The following is an 18579-nucleotide window of genomic DNA, read 5'->3' on the forward strand; positions in this document are numbered from 1 at the left end:
CAATTTGGTGGGTGGGGCCTGCAATAATTAATAACTTCAAAGTGACATACTTGGCTGGACCTACAAGAGATCTTTAGCTTGGCCCTGAGCCAAAAATGTCTTCATAGTAAAGTATTGCATTGGTCTGCCCTAGAAAATACGTGATTCTCTCCCCAGTTTTAGCTCTAACCCAAGACAATCAGACACCTATGCACAGACGTTCATCTAAGTTACCCCCAACAAAGTGGTGTGTGCTCTGATTGGAGGAAAGTCTATGTGTCTAGCTCAGTACTAAAGCTGAAAGACCTACCCTACTGCTGAGCAATGGGCTAGCCTTCTCCTCAGTGAAGGGTAGAAAAACACGAAGATCCTAAAAGACATAGAGTAGCTGGTCAGATTGCCCATAAATGAATGTCTATTAAAAGGTTAGTGTGCTTGGAAAAGGCGATTGTTCTCACAGAGACACTGCCCAAATGAGATGGTAAGACATAGACATGCTAAAAGCAGGTTGTAAGACCCTACTGCATGTTGCTCTAGACAGTGGGTGTCAAAAAGGAAGGGGGTCATGGAGAACTGAGGAGATGACGGACTGAGTCAGTAAAGCATTTCCTTTGCAATCACTGAGTGTAGATCTCTAGTGTAATCCATACACAAACCAGGTGTGGTGATGTGCACTTCAAATCCCAGTGCTGGGAGACAGAGACAGGAGGTTCCTTGAAGCTGGCCAGCTAGTCTAAGCAAATTGGTGAGCTCTGGATTCAGTGAGACACTTGGTCTTAGAAGAATAAAGTGGAGACAGATTGAGGAAGATACCCACTGTTGATGTCTAGCACACACACACACACACACACGCACACACACACACACACACACACACACAAAGAGAGATGGGGGTTCTGTTTATAGAACTCAGAGGGATCCAATTGCTGTCTTCTGATAGATAAAGGGGAACAGAGATGCTCTGTATCACTCTGGGGGAACATCCTTGAGTTCCATATAAAGAAAGATGCTGCAATAATCAGAGCTTTGTGACATAGCAAGATAGAGGGCTCCTCGTCACTCAGAAATGTGCCATCACACTGTGCAAAAGGTGGTCACAGACACAACAGGAGGCAGGCCAGGGTGAGTTTGGGGGTTGTTTAAAATAACCCCTAAAATACCTTCTTATGAACATTCATACTGTGGTTTTCTTGTACAGAGAAAGACTCTGCAGATGGTCAGGAGGTTCATTGAGAGCACGAGGGTGCTTTCTGCTTTACTCCTTTGCAGCCTCTATTGCTCCAGCCAATAGAGAGGAAAAATGATGCGTAAGTACTGTACAGAGCTTCTACAAGGTCTGTCCATGGGGATGTATGAAGACCCACGAGGACCCATCTAATGCAGGTATGAAAGTAAGGCGGGATAACTCCAAGAGGTTGTGATGCAACTTACATGCAGTGACATCTTACTTCCTCTACATCCAAACCCTCTAGTCGTATAATGAGCAATTCATATCACGCTTAGTCCCATAACAGCCCTAGAGACAAACAACATGTGACTATTGTATAGATGAAAAATGAGAGCTCAAGGACTGGAAAGAAGGCTCAGTGGCTAAGAGCACTGACTGCTCTTCCAGAGACCTAGGTTCAACTCCCAGCACCCATATGGCAGCTCACAGCCATCTATAATTCCAGTTCTAGAGCAACTGATGCCTCCTTCTTGCTTCCATGGGCACCGGGCACACAATAGTATGTATGTATGTATGTATGTATGTATGTATGTATGTATGTATATACATGTCTATGTATATACATATATATGTGTGTGAAGTATACATATCTACATATTTATATATAGACAAAACACCCAGATATATAATTCCATTAAAAATTGAGAAAATTAAATCTCAAGAGAGACTTTGACCAAGCAAGAGGTGAAGGATGACCTTGGGTCCCTGATAGATCTCACTTCAGAGCCCAAATTCTTGGCTCCTGGGTTTTACTTACTCCCCTTGATCCACCCACCCTGTTGGCTGGACCAGAGATGAAGCCAGCACCCATGATCAGGCCTCTCTTACCTTGACCACATGGAGTTTGGGCAGTAGATTGCAGTCGGCCAGGGTTAGCTCATCCCCATCCAGGAACTTGCGCTGGGAGCCCTTCTCGTCCCCATGGGTGTTGGTGTCAATCTCCTCTGGCAGAGGGGTGTTCAGGTAGTCATCCAGCTTCCTCAGCGCCTTTGTCAGGCCTCTCTCAAGGGCTGCCATGGAAGGGCAAAAGAAGGGTCAGCTCTCTTCTTACCAAATACAGTCCAGGAACTTCGGAGTAGACTAAGTGTGCTGAGTCACCCCTCATCACTGCACTGCCATTTCAACACATACAGTTGAGCTCCTGGTGGCTGTTAGCGTGGTTTGATACAAGGGTACAAACCCCAGGAACTGGAGAGATGGCTCGGCGAAGTCACTGCTATACCAACGACCAGAATCTGTTTCCCAAAACCCATGTTAAGCAACCATGGCCACCTGTGACTCCAGCTGTAGGGCATCTCACACCCTTTTGGCCTCTGTAGCCTCTTGCATACGCACACACACACACACACACACACACACACACAGAGAGAGAGAGAGAGAGAGAGAGAGAGAGAGAGAGAGAGAGAGACTAAAATAAATCTGAAAAACTAGCAAAGTAGTATGCATTGGCTATTCCTTTAATTTGATTACATTTAAATTTCTTTTACTTTGATCATGATGTACCTTCTAGTAAATGAAGAACTTCAGTAGGTAGGGCACAGGTCAAAATGTTCACAGCGATTATCTCTAGTTTGTAGGACATGTGGCAACTTCTGTTTTCTTATTTTACCTATTTTTATTTTGTTAATGATTGGCAATAGACACACAAACACACACACACACACACACACACACACACACACATTTTGTAGAAAGGGCTAGTTTCACAATTAAAATGGCAAAGAAGTAGTCCTAAGATAGAGACCAGATTTTCCGGTATCATTAACTTTGACTAATCCAGCTGGAGAAGAGACAGGGACCAGGCCTTCAGGAGCAGGACACAAAAATGAGAACAGCCTGTTTAAGGGGACTACAGAGGTACGGTGAGTATCTGAGAGGCACACTGGAGGTTCATCTAGAGCAGACAGCTCAAAGCTGTCCCAAATGGTCGGCTCAATGCATCAGTCAGGAGTGGCCACTAGCAATATGCCATCGAGTCCACTTGCATAGACACCTGCCACAGATGCCACTCAAAGAAATAACACCTAAAGGAAGATGAAGTGGCAGAAACCCTTTATAGTCTTTTCCTGATTAATTAACAAATTATTCATTTAAACCCACAGGAAACATAAATCCTCTTAGTCACAGAGGGGTGAGATGGAAATACAGGGCAGTTGCAAAGTACATGGCTGTTTGGTCATTAGTTATTGTATCTGTGACATCAGCCCTGTTCCTCAAACCCCCCAAGACTCTGGTTTACAATATGCTCCTGAGATCACGGGAGTCCCAGCTGCTCCACGTGGCAGCAGATACAAGAAGGACAATGGTATCCAGAGAAGCTGTGAGGCCTTCTCATCCTTCTCATGGGTTCCCAGATGTGTCTTCCATTAATTAGCCACTCCCACAAAACCCACTTTTGTCTTTGCATAGGAGACCTTTTGTTTGAGACAATGGAGGGACCCCTGTCTGAGACAATGCCGCTGAACACTTTCTGGAATGTTTGCAAACTGGCTAGAGGTTTTCTCAATGCTTCCTTCTCCCCGGTGTAGCATTTGAACTCCTCTTCATCATCTGCTTTGTGTTTCCAGTTTGGGAGAACAGAGTGAGAAGGGCTGGGAAAAATGCTTGAATTCCCTTCAGTGCTTGTCTAGACTATGATGGGATTACCAGACTATTCAAGGGCTAAAGCAGAGGGTGGCTACTAGACAATACTTATTATGCTTTTCTCCCCAGAGCGATTGCATTTCATTCTGGGTTTGTTTGCTTACTCAAATCCCTTTAGCTCTTTCAGTGATAGAGTGGGGCAAAAACCCAATCACAGTGGGAAAAGAAAAAATAGCACAGTATTTTAGGTTTGTTTCTGTTGTCCTGCTAAAACATCACAATAGAAAGCAATACATGAAAGGAGTTGCTGATCATCTTTGTAGGGAGGTCACAGAGGCAAGAGCCTCTGGTCATACAAAATCCACAGCCAAGAGCAGAGGGAAACAGATATGCCCTCTGCCTAGGGAATGGTGCCACCCATAATAGACTAGATCTCTTCATATCAATAAACATCAGTATAATTCTTGATCAACCTGATCTAAGTAAATCCTCAGTTGAAACTCTCTTCCCAGGAAAATCTAGATTGTGCCAAGTTGGCATTTAAAAGGTGACCATTACATGGGGTACACTTGTTAAAATTTGATCATTTTGTATTATCCAAGGGATATGAAGGAGTATGCAAAGGGAAAGAAGGTATTTCAAGTCCTGACTTCAAATACCTTTTTGGAGACCTTGAAGACCAAAGAAATTTGGCAAAGATGCTTGAGGCAGTGATGGAGACCTTGGAAAACTAGGTCTGGATAGATTTCAACTGTCTGTCAGATGAGCTCTAGAAATGGAAGGGCTAAAGTTTAGTAACAAGTCTAACTGTGTCCTCACACCATTACTACAATACAATGCACAGCTTGTACACTCTGAGCACGTTTACCATTTGTCAGTTACTAAACCTGCAGTTCTGTCTACCCAGTCAGGTTGGAGTTGATGTTAATCATGGTAGAGGCCTGAGATGAGGAGCAGGAAAGGAGCCACATGAACTCGAGCTACCCTAGATTAGGATTTTCCCTAAAATAGACCCACTGTTAAGGTTATAGCTTCAAGGTCCTTTAACTGAAGAGCTCTCTCCAAGGGCTTGGGCATGATTTTTTTTCACTGTCTTATTTATGCCTATTGCATTAGTTTTAGGCACCATAAATCCCCTCTGTGCCTATGGTCCTGGTACCTCTCTGTGGCTAGCGGTGAGCTCCTCAACTTTCTTGAATGACAGTTTCCTCCTGTCAGTAATGATAATGGGGATCTCTAGGTCACACATGGCCCCTTGTGGGCTCACTCAACACAGGGAGTAGAAGGGGAGTTCCCAATATTAGGGCCTGGGCTGTATCAGATTGGTCAATGGTTATCACTGCTATTTTATGACCCGGTTCAACAGGTGTCCTTCTGTCTGCATGAATCCTCCCATACTCTCCAGTCAGTATATTCTTAAATCTTCCTGGATGCAACAGAGAATGGGAGGTTCTGGGTAGCCTCAGTTCTGAAGGCAAGTCTCTGAAGTAAGGCTTTCTTTCCCTCCCTTACTCCCTCCCTCACTTATATTTTTAAATTGTTTGGGAGACCGTCTCATGAAGCGTACACTGGCCTTATAAAATGCATATAACTGGCCTCAATAACTGGTCAAACTTGGCCTTGAACTTCGGATCCTCTTGTTTCCACCGTCCCCCCAGCACTAAGGCTGCAGGCACGTCCCACCATGCACTCTCCTTGTAGTATACATAGTCATAACTACGTCCCCTATGCTCCCTGGCTACCTCCTTGGTGACAAGCCATGTAGAAAGGGATGATCTGAGGGAAACAGACACACCACAACCAAATGCTGAAGCACATCCAGTCAGACAAGGCAGCAGAGGCAGTACCCTGATGTTCTTGCTCCCTCCTCCCTGCTAGCTCAGTCCTGAAGCCACGGCATTAAATGATCTCTTTTGGTTGATGGCATTCAGTCCATGAAACCACTCCTAGTGAGCTTTCTACTCTGGTCGGAGGGATAGGAGAGAGACCAGGATGAGGAGGCAATAATGAACTCCTTCAGCGTGTGTGTTTGAAATCTTGCCTCTGAAGTCCCGTGAACTTGGTGGGTACCCAGACTTTTAATTGCTCTGGTCCCCTCTCTGCCTCTGCTCCCCATAAAGATTTATTTTGTATGACACATAAATGCACTCGGTAAAATATGCAATGAGGAAAAGGGGGGAAAGAGTTCATAAATATTCTCAGCCATATGAAAACAATCTCAATTTATTTTTCTCTCTCTTTTTTTAAGAAGGGGAAAAAAAATCCACCCATTCCACAATGGCTTCCAGATTCATTGAGGTTGCCATTACATAAGAGCCAATATTGTTTTCTCGTCGTAGGGAAATAATGAGTTAGGAATGGCAATTTGAGCTAAGAAAATAATATAGTCTTAGCAAGGCATGGGGCTGAAATGAGGAATAGGAGCCCCAATGCTAACCCAGCTCCAACAAGTTCCTGCAAGCATGACCCAGCCCTGGTTTGCCAGCGTCTGGGCACAGCATGGGAACTGATGAGTATCAGGCCAGGAGCACCTCTGGGTTCCAAAATCCACACAGAGAGGACAGATGTCAACGGCGGACTTTGGGAGGATGGAAAGCAAGTCTGGGATCAGGAACTTCATAGGTTCTGCTGTGTATTTTTCTCTGTCACGTGTACTTCCCCGGGTACACGTGTGTTACATACACTCACACAGACACATCCATATAATAAATAGCAAATAAAAAAGAGGCCTTAAGAAATAAATTAGGGAAAGGGATGTCTCAGCGGCTAACAGCACTGGCTGCTCTTGCAGAGGACTTGGATTCAAGTCTTGGCACCTACATTGCAGCTAACAAATGGCTAGAACTCCAGTTCAGGGGATTCGATGCCCTTCTCAGCCCTCTGCAGCCACCGTGTGAATCCCGTGCAGACATACATGCTGGCAAAATATTCATACGCATAAAATCAAATTTCGTTTAAAAAAGGAATCAAGGCCCACCTCTAACAGAGGCCTGCAGCATAGATGGATGTGTGACCCACTATTACGTGAGAAGGAGATCATGGCTGCTAGATCTGGCTCCAAGCTGTGCCCCACCCCCCTTCAATGTATCCATTGCTCCTAAGAACAGTTCTCACAGCAAGAAGATAGCACACTCACTGTTTTCTAAGGGGATCCAGAATGTGGCGTCTCTGTGGCTTAAGTACACGAAGGGACAAAAATTAGTAATTATTCTCACTTAACTCTTAAGGGAACTGAGTCACAGACATAACCAAGGGACATCTGCTCGTACTAGTATCTACATAGCAACTTTCTCGAAGCGTTTAAACCACTCCTGAGGTATATACATGAGCATGTGCTCTGTTTAGTTTTTGAAAAATGCCTCCTCATGGGAGCCCATGCCCTGAGCAACGGGGAAATAACAATTTGTTAGCCTATTCTGGATTATAACCTAGTCTGACGTAATAGTCCCTCTAGAGAATTCTCAATCTCTTTTGCATGGAAAGTGCTCCGTTTCTCAGGCACACTGTCTCTCCCTTGCTCTTCTCCGTGTGTCAGTGGGGCTGGGGTGAGGGAAGACACTCCTGTTACTTCATGGCACTGGGTGGGGATAGCAGCTAATGCAAGTCCTGACTTCTTTCTAGTGTGACCATGGAGATGCTGGCTCTAAAAGTGAGTTGTTTGGGCTACCCGCCTCCCTACATGCTGGAAGGCATTCCAAGGGATCCAGAATGCGGAGTCTCTGTTGCTTAAATACATGAAGGGACAAAAGTTAGTATTTATTCTCACTTAACTCTTAAGGAAACTGAGTCCTTGATCCTTCCATGAGTCTCTTAGACACATATCTAGGCTGCTGATTTTCCTACCTCAATTTTCCTTCATCCACAAATCCTCTAAGGAGTGTGGTCCTCAGCCTTTCCCAATGCTATGACCTTTTAATACAGGTCCTCATGCTGTGGTGACCCCGACCATAAAATTACTTTCGTTGCTGCTTTGTGACTGCAATTTTGCTGTTGTTATGAATCTTAATATAAATATCTGATGTGCAGATGGTCATAGGCTACCGCTGTGAAAGCATCAGTCCACCCCAAAGGAGTCTTGACCCACAGATTGAGCAACACTGCTCTAAGTCTTCCTTTCGGCTGTTCTATGCCAAGTAGTCTATCGACTTCATGGCTGTAAGTCTATTTACCTAGGAGCATGAGATGAGGGGTTGTCTTTCCTCCGTGCTCTCTCAGGATGGGGTTCTTGGTGGGTGAAAAATTAAAAGGCTAGAACTTAGAAAATCTCAAGTAGGTAGCTATGCTGTATCCTACAAGTTAAACACCAAAATTCTTGCCTGGCCCGCCCCTTTGAAATCTTATTTAAAATTCGATTGAAGAGATGTCTCTATGGATATAGTGCTTGCCCTGAGTTTTGGTGGGGGGGATAGGAGGGCAGTCATCAATACCCATGTAAAACCCAGGCATGACAGCAGGCATGTGTAATCCCATCACAGCAGGGTAGAAATGGCGGCAGGGGTGGGGATATCTCCTGAGACTACTGACCAGATAGTTGAGAGCAGCAGCAAGCCCAGGTTCACAGAAAAGACTCTATATCTTAAAACAATCAGTAGAAGAAAATTTCCAAAGTTGACCTCTGTTCCCCTCACAAACACACACACACACACACACACACACACACACACACACACACACGAAGGGGGGAGCCTTCTTAAAATATACTAATCTCTAGAGTTGAAATATGTGTAGCTTGAATTAGAGTCATACATTCAGAAATGAATATTACCTCCTATAACCTTATCCAAAATATAAATACAGGTCAGGAGCAAAAGCCTGGTTCTAAACTCTGAGACATTTGATCTCAGGACTCAAACTTCTCCCACTCCGCAGCAGCTGTCCCACTGAGTACCTGTGTGTTCTGTCAGAGGCCACAGTCTGCCGGGGCCTTTTTATCTCATTGCAAAGGGAGCATTCCTTTTTTATCCCCTACCTTCCAACAGACGTGAGCCTACATTTGCAATCTGCCTTTAACGGTTGGGTTTACTTAGAATCTTGATGCTTAGAGTCATGCGGAATGGTCTAGAAGAAGTAGCCAGTCGGTACAGAACCTGGCAGAGTCCTCCACATCCTTTCTAAACAACAGAGGCCTGGCCTGTGCCAGGGATGGGGGCGGGGCGTCTAGCAACACTGTGTAAAGAGGAGTGAAAACTGGAGACTTGGGTTTTCTCTGTGAAGGAAGAGACATGCAGGCACGGAGAAGTACTTGGAGAACTGGCTAAAATGTCTACTTCTCATCGGAGCTCATGTGGATACAAAAGAAAGAGGCACCAAAGTCGGATGTGGTTTGAGGGAGACTCAAGCGGGAGTCTCTAACCATCACATTGTTAGGAGCAGAGCAGAAACAATTCCACACCTTGTCGACATCTGAGAGTCGAAAACATTAATAAAGTCAGGTGATGGAGACGGAAAAGAACCCGATAAGAAGACTTTGGCATCCCTTTCTCTGTCACCTTTTGGAAGAAGCTTTTGTTTTTCTTGTGTCCTGCCGTTCCATGGGAGGAGAAGTAGAAAAACTGAATTGTTCGGCGCCAGACACTCAGGGAACTCATAGCTGGGGTTGGGACAGTGCAGGTCCATGAAGAACAGTGAGGTAACGAAATGAGGAGGAGGCTGGCAGGTGTCATGCTAGCACTGTCACACTGAGGAAGTCAGAGATGCTGTAAGGAGATCTTAGATGTTCATCTTTGTGATTTTCAGTGTGATTCCCTCCCTGTCCCCAGGATTGTAATCATTGTACAGGTTTAGAGAGCCAGCCTTAGTCAGGTTATCTGAGTGAGGGGTCAAATGGGAAACAGGTAGACTGTGGGGTTCAGCTGCCCACAGCAGGTAAAGTGAGGGTGACTCTTATCACCTCTCTGACTCACAAGGCGTGAGGTCCTCAGAGGCACTGGGGTCAGAGCTGGCACAGAATTCTAGAAGACAGGAAAGGGCTTACTTGGAGGTGTGGTAACTTCCTTTGTTGGATCTGGGCCTCTGGCTATGTTCACACATCACTGATGTCTACAGAGGGTGGAGAACCAGGCCTGGATCAGGGGTGTCAGAATCAGAACCTGAGTTAGGAGTGTTAGAACCAGGTCTGGGTCAGGGGCTTCTGTCAGAGCCAGGTGACAGGCAACAGGTGACAGATGACAGACAGGTGACAGGCCACAGGTGACAGGCTGCCTTTGGAAGACCCATATAACAGATGACAACCCTGCATGACCTGTCAGTCACCAATAACTTGCTCTCGAATTCTGCTGTTAGCAATGCCTGTTTGCTGGCTGCTGTCAGAGCAACTTCCACAGGGTCCGTTGCAGAGTAGGGACCTAACAGGGGACCTAACTTACAATCATTTTTATGACTAGAACTCGGGCTTATTCAAAGACTGCGGTAGGGAGTGAACTGGAGGGTAACTCAAGGCAGAAGGTTGGGTATGGGAAAGGAAAGTTGCGAACACTAGAACTTACTGGGCACAAGGGGGGATCCTGGGAGATCTTGGAAGGTGACTTGTGCTTTCAAAGTAGAACTTACATTGTTCAGAACCATCCCCTAAGGTCCTGCCTTATTTTCTCCTGTCAGTTTTCAACATTCTTGGTCTGATCCCTTGGAAAATTTGTGCCCAGAACCGCCATCAGACCAATACCACTGGGCATGCCCAGTTGGCCTGCAAGGTGTGTGTCAACAAGTCAAACCCAGCTCTGAGAGAGCCAAGAACTCACCTGCAGAAAACAATGCCCAGGCCTCCGTTTCCAGACAGTGGCTTAGATACAAATGGCAGGAAGACAAACTGAAGCAAGATGCCATGGCCCTTACCCCAGGTTCCCTGCTGTGCCCGGGAGGTGTCAGCAGGCTAAGGGAGAGTCTACAGTTCCTACTGCCAGGGGTGTGAAGTGTTTGCTCTGGAGGGGAATACTTCCTTGGATGGAGGATAGAATGATCCCTTACTCCACAGGCAGGATTCAAACCTTGTGACTTAAGTATTTAGGATGCTGGATACTATGGGTCCCCTCAAAGAGTTACAGAGTGAACAGAATCTTCTCAGATATGTCCCCGAGGAAACAGGGGACTTTCCTTTAAGGAAAACATATTCTCTATGAAGCCATTCTCTGAACTTTATAGAGGAATCAGTTCTTTGAGGAGAAGATCTTTTCAATTTAGCTTCATAGGCCAACTTATTATTAGCAGGCATTTATGAGGGCAATGCCAAATAGCACATGCACTCTTTTTATTTAAAAGGTGTAGTCTTTGGTGATTGTTTAGCTGTGTTTAAATCATCGTTGTGGTGAGGAATTCAGGGCAATTTTAGCATGCCGTTCATATGATACATTTCTGAAGGATGATATTGATGATAAAGACAAGTTCCAGGTGCAGATATTTTTATAAATCTCCTCAAAGCCACAGTACATTTGAAGAAGAAAAAAAATGTCATTTTTACTTCTTCAAATTTAGGGCTCCATACAATCTGTACCGTGCAAGCTTCCCATGTGTTTATTTATTAGTAGTGGAAGAATGGGGGGATGGGGAGAGAAAGAAAGAGAGAGAGGAGAGAGAGAGAGAGAGAGAGAGAGAGAGAGAGAGAGAGAGAGAGAGAGAGAGAGAGAGAGACTGGGTATGTTCCTGATTAGTGGCCAGTGCTAACCCCAGTCATGGGGCGGTGGCGACCCCTTCTGGCCTGAAGCAGAGAGACTGTTTTCCTCTTCAGTAGGAACTTGTGTGTGTTTCCTATTAGGCTGCCAAGAAACTCATTAATGGCTGTAAAAATCCATCGTGCTAATAGAAGGAACAACATAAATGCTGACTGAAGCAGCTGACGCCGCCAGTGTCGTTCACGAGGCTAACTGAGTTGGGAAGAAATCTAGGAGATGTTTACAGCTACTTTATAAAAGGTGACTTTTAAGTGTGAGGACACAAATTAGGTTAACATTGATGTTCAAACTTAAGGGATGAGCTGGTCAAGAAGACTCTAATTCTATTGGATATGTGTCCCTGCACCGACCTGGGTCTTGGTCACCTGTCTCTCTCACCACAATCACTTACATTAAGGAATTCCATTCCCCATGGCTTGCGTCGTCCTCAAATGGCCAGCCTCGTCTTTTACATGAGAGACCTTGGCAGTCATGGAAACTATCATCATCCTGCCACTTCCCCTGTCTGTTTTGGGAACTTCTGTTCATACTCTACCCAGTCTCTGCCAGTTGCCTGTGTTCAGTGTCCAGTGTGTACTTCCTGTTCCCTCATGCGTGATGAAGTCTGGGTTTGCCGTGAAGCTGGGTGTTCTGAGTATATTAGGCAAGCACACATGGTAGTCATTCAATAAAGTCTTGCTGGCTTGTGAACTGATCTGATCGTAGTTTCATAGTTTTCTAAGTGCCCTACTCTCGTTTGAAAGTTCAGCACCATGTGGAACACACTAAGTCAGGAGCACAGACCCTGGGGCCAGCTGCTGGGTTGGTGACCCTGGATCTGCCTGGTACAGGCGTGTTGGGCTGCTTTAAACACCTGTGCCTCTGTTTCCTCCTCTCCAAAGTGGAGAAAACAGCCTGGTGCACTTCATTTGGGTTAGCGGGCATTGGAACTGAGTCACTGACCATAGGGGACAGTATCTGGCACACACACACAGCAACATGTGGCACTGTGTGTGACATGGAAGGGCCCTGGTGTCAAGAATCAAGACAAGCATAAAAGCTAATCAAAGATGCAAGACAAAATATAAATAAAATAAAATAAAACAGCACCCCTCTCTTTGGTTCTATTGAGCAAATGTTGTGCTTGACTCATCTTCCTGGGAAGTCACCATGGACAAACTTAGTCCTTTTTGACACTTAGTAAAGGATCACAGGGATGGGGATTCTCATCTGGCTCTGGCTCTCTCTCTCTCTCTCTCTCTCTCTCTCTCTCTCTCTGTGTGTGTGTGTGTGTGTGTGTGTGTGTGTGTGTGTGTGTGCATGTATACAGATGTGTATGCAGGACAGATGTCAATGTTGGAAGTCTTCCTCAGTCATTTCCCACCTTACTTTTTAAAGACAGTGTCTCTCATTGAACCCAGAGCTTATCGATTTGGCTAGACTAGCCAGCAAGCTCTAGGGGTCTCCCTCCTCAACAGTGAAATGATATGCCTTTTAAAAATGTGGGTGCTGGGAATCCAAATGTGGGTCTTCATATCTACTCGGCAAGCACTTTACCCACAGACCATCTCCCACAGTCCTCATTTTTGTCATTTCTTTTCTTTGTTTCTTTTCTTTTTTTCCTTACTTTCGGTCTGTCTATTTGTTTGTCTGTCCTTTCTTTCTTTCTTTCTTTCTTTCTTTCTTTCTTTCTTTTCTTCTTTTTTCTTTCTTTCTTTCTTTCTTTCTTTCTTTCTTTCTTTCTTTCTTTCCTTCCCTTTTCAAGATAGAGTTTCCCTACATAGCCAGACTGTCCTGGAACTTACTCTGTGGACCAGGCTGGCCTCTAACTCAGAGATCCACCTGCCTCTGCCTCCTGAGTGCTGAGATTAAAGGTGTGTGCCACCACCACTTGGCCTGATCTGTTCTTTCTAAAGCTTCAGCTGCAGTCTAGCCACAGTAAGCCTTTCTCCTACTCATCACAAGATGGGGCAGCCTTTGGGCTTTGACAGAGACTGCCACAACATTTCTTAGATGCACTCAAACTGTACCCAGCCTCCCAGACCCACTTTGCTTGGAGCAATTTTTTCTGCCTCACCTGCCCCTGTAGTTTGTGGACTGCATCTGCTCATGGGTGTTTTAGTTGCAAAGCTCTTACCACAGGAGAATGTGCCTTCTGAAATTTGACCTGAGAACACATCAAATTCTCTGCACGATATTCTACTTCTGTCTCCCAAAGTCTTGCTAACCCAAAAGAGCATGGAAATGATGTATCTTTATGGCGTGCGTGACTGGATCAGAGAATTCGTTATCAGGGGAAGATGGGAAGACTACCTTAACTCGGAAGAGGACTGCATGCAAGGACCCACTCTTCCCTTTGTTGCTGATAGAAAACAGAACCCATATTTTGTCCCCCTGGGATAGCAGAGTGCCCTGTCAGAAAAGATCCATCTCCCCAGACAGCTACCCTTTCAGGCAGCTCTGGTTAATGAAACACAAGTAGAGAGTGAACCCCAGGCTTTTGGAGAAGACAGGGCCACTGGCAGTGCCGTAAACTCAGATGAAGAAAAGAGTGACTATCTTTAAGAGATGTGGATAAAAGACATACACTGGGGCCTGGAGAGATGGCTCAGTGGATACAAGCACCAGGACCTGAGTTCAAATCCCTAGCACTTATGTAAAAAGAAAGAAAGAAAGAAAGGAAGGAAGGAAGGAAGGAAGGAAGGAAAGAAAAGAAAAGAAAAAGAAAACACAGCACAGGGTAAGGGTGGGTGGGGCAAAGATGGGTATATTCTGGAAGTCCAGGGGTAGCTAGCCACTCTGTCTGAAGGGCTGAACTTCTGATTCTCCAAGAGACTGTCTCAGAGTATAACAAGGGGTAGTGAGAAGGGAAGACATCAGAAATGCTAACCCAGTTTTGTGTGTGTACGACAGTGCCATACCTGCACATTCACACACTTGTACCACAGAGCATGCACACCAAAGGCAAACACCCACGGGCATGCACGCGTACATGTGCATGCATACACGCGTACATGTGCATGCATACACAAAGCCACAGACCAGAGATGGAGAGCCAGGAGCTCCGAGGACCTGAGTCCACGGTTTCTTTAAGCCGTCGTGTTAGCCTGGAACACGCTGTTCTTTCAACTTCTCGTTATGTGAGAAAAGCAAACTCCTGCTAAGGCGTGCTAATAAACATTATGGAGAACACCCAGGATAGGGCATGGTACATAGTAACGCACTTCACAGGCCTCACTAAGCCAAACAGAAGAGACGTTTGCTTTAGCTCCTGTAGCCAGGTTTCTACTACACAAAGCAAAACAGACCCTTTATCCGACATCAGAGGCGTTGGACTATTTGGTTGTTCTATTTTTTTATTCTAGCACTTCGTACAGCTCCCGGGATGGAGTGGAGGGGGAGGGGATGCGGGGCATGTCCATGTATGTGTACACTTGTGAACATCCGTGTGCACACAGGCAGAGGCCAGAAGGGGATGTTGGGGGATTCTACCCTACCACTTTCTGCTTTACTGCAGGCAGGCCAGCTGACTGTTGGGAGCTCTCAGAATCCTCCTGTCTCCACTCCCCAGTGCTGCAGGTACAGCCATACCTTGCCTTTTTACATGGCTGGTTGAGGTTACAAACTCAGGACTGTGGAGCCAGCTCCCCACCTCCTCCTCAGTGGAACCTGATTGAGCGCGTGCTGTGCCTCAAGCCAGGGGCTGAGGTGGCCTCTGGGGGTGATCATGAATGAGACACACCCTGTTCTGCAGAGCACCGTCAAGACAAGTGTGAGTGCTTGAGAACCCTAACCCTTACTTCAGGCCTGTTCTTCAGTATCTCCTTCGTAGCTCCCCTAGTGGGGGCGGTTGTGCTAGGCGATGCTGGAACTGTTCCTGTTCTGTTTGTTGGAAAGAAGACCCTGGGTTTACCAAAACCAGGAAGCAGAGGACAAGGCTGGCCGCTGAAGACAGCTGAGCTGCCTGGAGATACAGACACACAGGGATGAAGGAGGGTTGAGATTCAAAACCACTTTGTCTCTCTCTCTCTCAAAATACACTGCCCTCAAATGAAGCTGCCCTGGAAGGTCCTTCCAAGCCACTTTTCAACACGACTGGCTGAACATAAACATAAGAACAACAGTAATAGGCAGGTAAGTGGACAACAGGAAGTCCAAGGGGCACCAAGAACTACAGGCAACTAAGGAATGATAAAAAAGAGCAATGGTCTTGTCCAGGGGAGATCTCACCAAGAGTATTGTGTCAACTGGAACATAAATGAATAGAAATATATTTTTTTCTGTTTAATAGGGATCTACCTAATACAATTATTTAAGGAGATATGTGAGGCCTTTGCTGATTGTGTGTGTGTGTGTGTGTGTGTGTGTGTGTGTGAGAGAGAGAGAGAGAGAGAGAGAGAGAGAGAGAAACTTATTTGTAGACTACACAAATTTAAGAGGTCTGTCACACACAGTGAGTTAACACTAGCCACAGGTAAAAGAACATACAAGTTTTGTGCAAATCGCTCATCTAACGTTCCTTTATTCTCTAGGTGTTGATCTGAGGCCAGACTAGGCCAGCAGAACTCTTTCTGGTCAGACAGCAGGAAATTCCTCCACACGAATGGCGTTGGTGGTCTGCACTCTACCCTAGCCCAGGAGCCCACACAGCAAAATCTCACTAATGAATGAGCCCACCCACGCAGGACCCACCGCTCCTTCCCCCTCCTCCCACCAGAGCCAGCCCCATTCAACACCCTCACACCACCGCCGACCACCTTCCTCACTACTACCCAAGGATTCATATTGTTTCCGGAACAAACTTTGTTAAAATTAAAATCACAGAAGCCTCCTCAATAAGGAACCAAACTAAAGACCCTCTGGAGGAAACCCCTGGGCAGCTCCTGGGAGGCGTGCCACAGGAAGTCACGGCCCCTCCAGCTCTCGGCCTCAAAGACCCTCGTGGAAGAAAGGACTAAGGGTGTGGGGCCTGCCAAATCTTGGAGGTGGGTCCCACAGTGCTTGGGTTGTTTGTTTTTCCTTGCAAGAATGCTAATCAAAGCACAACTTTAACCTAACCAACCAACAAAATGTAAGGACCTGGCAAGTGGCCGGCGGGCGGGCGGGTAGGGGATCCAGGGACAGGCAGCCTGGAGAGTTCCTTTTGTGGCCGATTCATTTTTTTCTTTTTGGAAGGAGAACCTCCACTGCTTTCTATGGAAGGTCTGGCCACCCAGGAACCCAAAGATAACCACATGGTGGCAGCCTGCCCTCACCTCCAGTCAGGTCTTCATTCAGCCTGGAATCCATGGTTCCAAGTTGGTCCTGAGTCTTGACCTCTAGAGGTAGCAATGAGTGTTCCCAACAGAATGAACATGGACCTCCAGACATAACCCTGCCTGACCCCTGCACGGCCACTGCGCTGATATTCCCGCTATCTCCAAGTCCTCTCTATCTTTTCTTCAGACCCTGAAGGTTAGGGGGCTGATTGAGTGGGGGCTGGGCACAAACGTCCACACTGAGCCCAGGGTGTGAGGGGGACGCTGAGGGAGGGGAGGAAGGGAAGATAGAGCACTTTGCTTTTAGAGTACTGAACACACACATACTAATTTTACTGTGGCTTGCCACATCCTGGAAATCTGAGGGGGGTGGGGTGTCAAGCTGGCTTCTGTCCCCAACAGCATTGTGCATTCATGACACTCTGGGCCAGGCTCGGGCTCTTTGATAATTAGGGACTCATTAGTTCTAAACTAATGGCCCTCCCAGACTGCTCAAAACCTTTACAACCTTTTCAATACCTCTCTGTTTGAGGCCATGGAAGTTTGTAAAGGTTCCGAGGACTGGAAGTGACAGAGAAAGCAAGAGATGGACTGTGGGGTTCAGCTTGCCAGGTTCCTCTGAGGGTCTGTCAGGCCTGGCAGGCATATCCTTCCCTAAAGCTGGAAGACTGCTTGGAGACGTGGCCTGTTTTGGAACTCTCAAGTCAAGACTGCCAGTCTTTGGAAGTCTGCATATCCTCCGGCTTCTCCGGGACTGGTTTCTCTTCCTACCAGCAGAGGGCAGCACACGACTCTCTATCAGCAGGAAAAGGCCGGCAGAAGCCACAGCCACAGCGGCCATACTTAGCTGCTGAGAACTAAGAGCTCTGTGTGCAAGCAGATGTTTAATTGACACAACGATGCTACAGGAGAAGGCATCGTTTCAGTCTCCTCATTGAAGTCGGGAATGGATTCAGGGAAATCAAGAGAACAGGCTACTGCAACCAGAGACTACCTGAGACAGGAATGGACACATTCCAGAGTGAGCCCACTGCTCTCTGCCCATATTGATGCTGTCCTAGGCTAAGACTCATCTTTACCTTTTTTTAGGATCGATATTGCAGGTCTGGGAGGGAGAGCGAAAAGAAAAATATTTTGTCACATAGCAAAAGGGTGTGAAGTTCAGGATCCACAGATGAGAGCGTTGCATTGAACACAGCCACATACACTTGGTCATGGAGGGCCCGGAGTGCTCCGAGATCCCAAGGATCTTGCTGAGCAGAGCCGAGTGACAGTTTGTACCGTATGCCCAGTTCACAATCTTTCCTATCTGATCCTTCACAGAAAGATTGAATCAGCCCTGACCTAAGACTGGATAGAATACATGTAGCCTGTACAGACCCATGTGGCCAGAAAACGTGATGGCATGGGCCTGGGGCTGCAGCAAGGCCCCATGGGACTTCCAGAGAAACAGGAAGAGAGAGAAGCAAGTTCGGGGTGCAGAGAGAACACAAGTAAATACAACAGAGAAGGGGAGGGTGAAGTCCAAGGTCAGGGCCAGAGGCCGGGCCTGCATGGAGAGAAAAATACAGAAAATGTCCACTAGCCTGGCCTGGAGCTACTGGGTGGGGAGGCAAAACACAGGAGGAAGAGCCAAAGGAAACAGAAACAGCGGCCCCTTGCTTGGTGTCTGTGGCTCAAGTCAAGAATGTTTGTTATTCTTAGGGGGGCTTGGCTTGTTTTTATCTGCAGGGGGGACCAGGTTACACTAACCGGGAGCCTTATTTTTGCTTTGTCTGCTGGGGAGTTTTGAACCATGCTAGTGGCCCACCATGCCTGTCAGATTACACACACACACACACACACACACACACACACACACACACACACACACACAGGCAGATACAGA

The 18579-nt window shown here is 46.5% G+C and overlaps 1 protein-coding gene and 1 long non-coding RNA gene across 4 annotated transcripts in view; one reads left to right on the top strand and one right to left on the bottom strand.

Moving 5' to 3' along the window:
* The window catches only part of Clic5 (chloride intracellular channel 5), a 102510-nt gene that overhangs the window by 10687 nt on the left and 73244 nt on the right, over positions 1-18579 (bottom strand). The window contains exon 5 of the mRNA NM_053603.4: positions 2036-2217. Coding sequence (NP_446055.1) covers positions 2036-2217 — 182 coding nt within the window. The remainder of the gene's footprint in view (positions 1-2035; positions 2218-18579) is intronic.
* On the top strand, positions 1054-16269 carry LOC120094638 (uncharacterized). 3 transcript variants are annotated; one of them, XR_005489046.1, is made up of 4 exons: positions 1054-1101; positions 1178-1362; positions 11538-11694; positions 15966-16269. It is a non-coding gene; the product is annotated as an uncharacterized LOC120094638 (long non-coding RNA). The 3 variants fall into 3 exon arrangements; XR_005489045.1 differs by lacking the exon at positions 11538-11694; XR_010054728.1 differs by having other exon boundaries at positions 1178-16269.

Source organism: Rattus norvegicus, chromosome 9 (assembly GCF_036323735.1).
Source record: "Rattus norvegicus strain BN/NHsdMcwi chromosome 9, GRCr8, whole genome shotgun sequence".
Taxonomy (NCBI): Eukaryota; Metazoa; Chordata; class Mammalia; order Rodentia; family Muridae; genus Rattus; species Rattus norvegicus.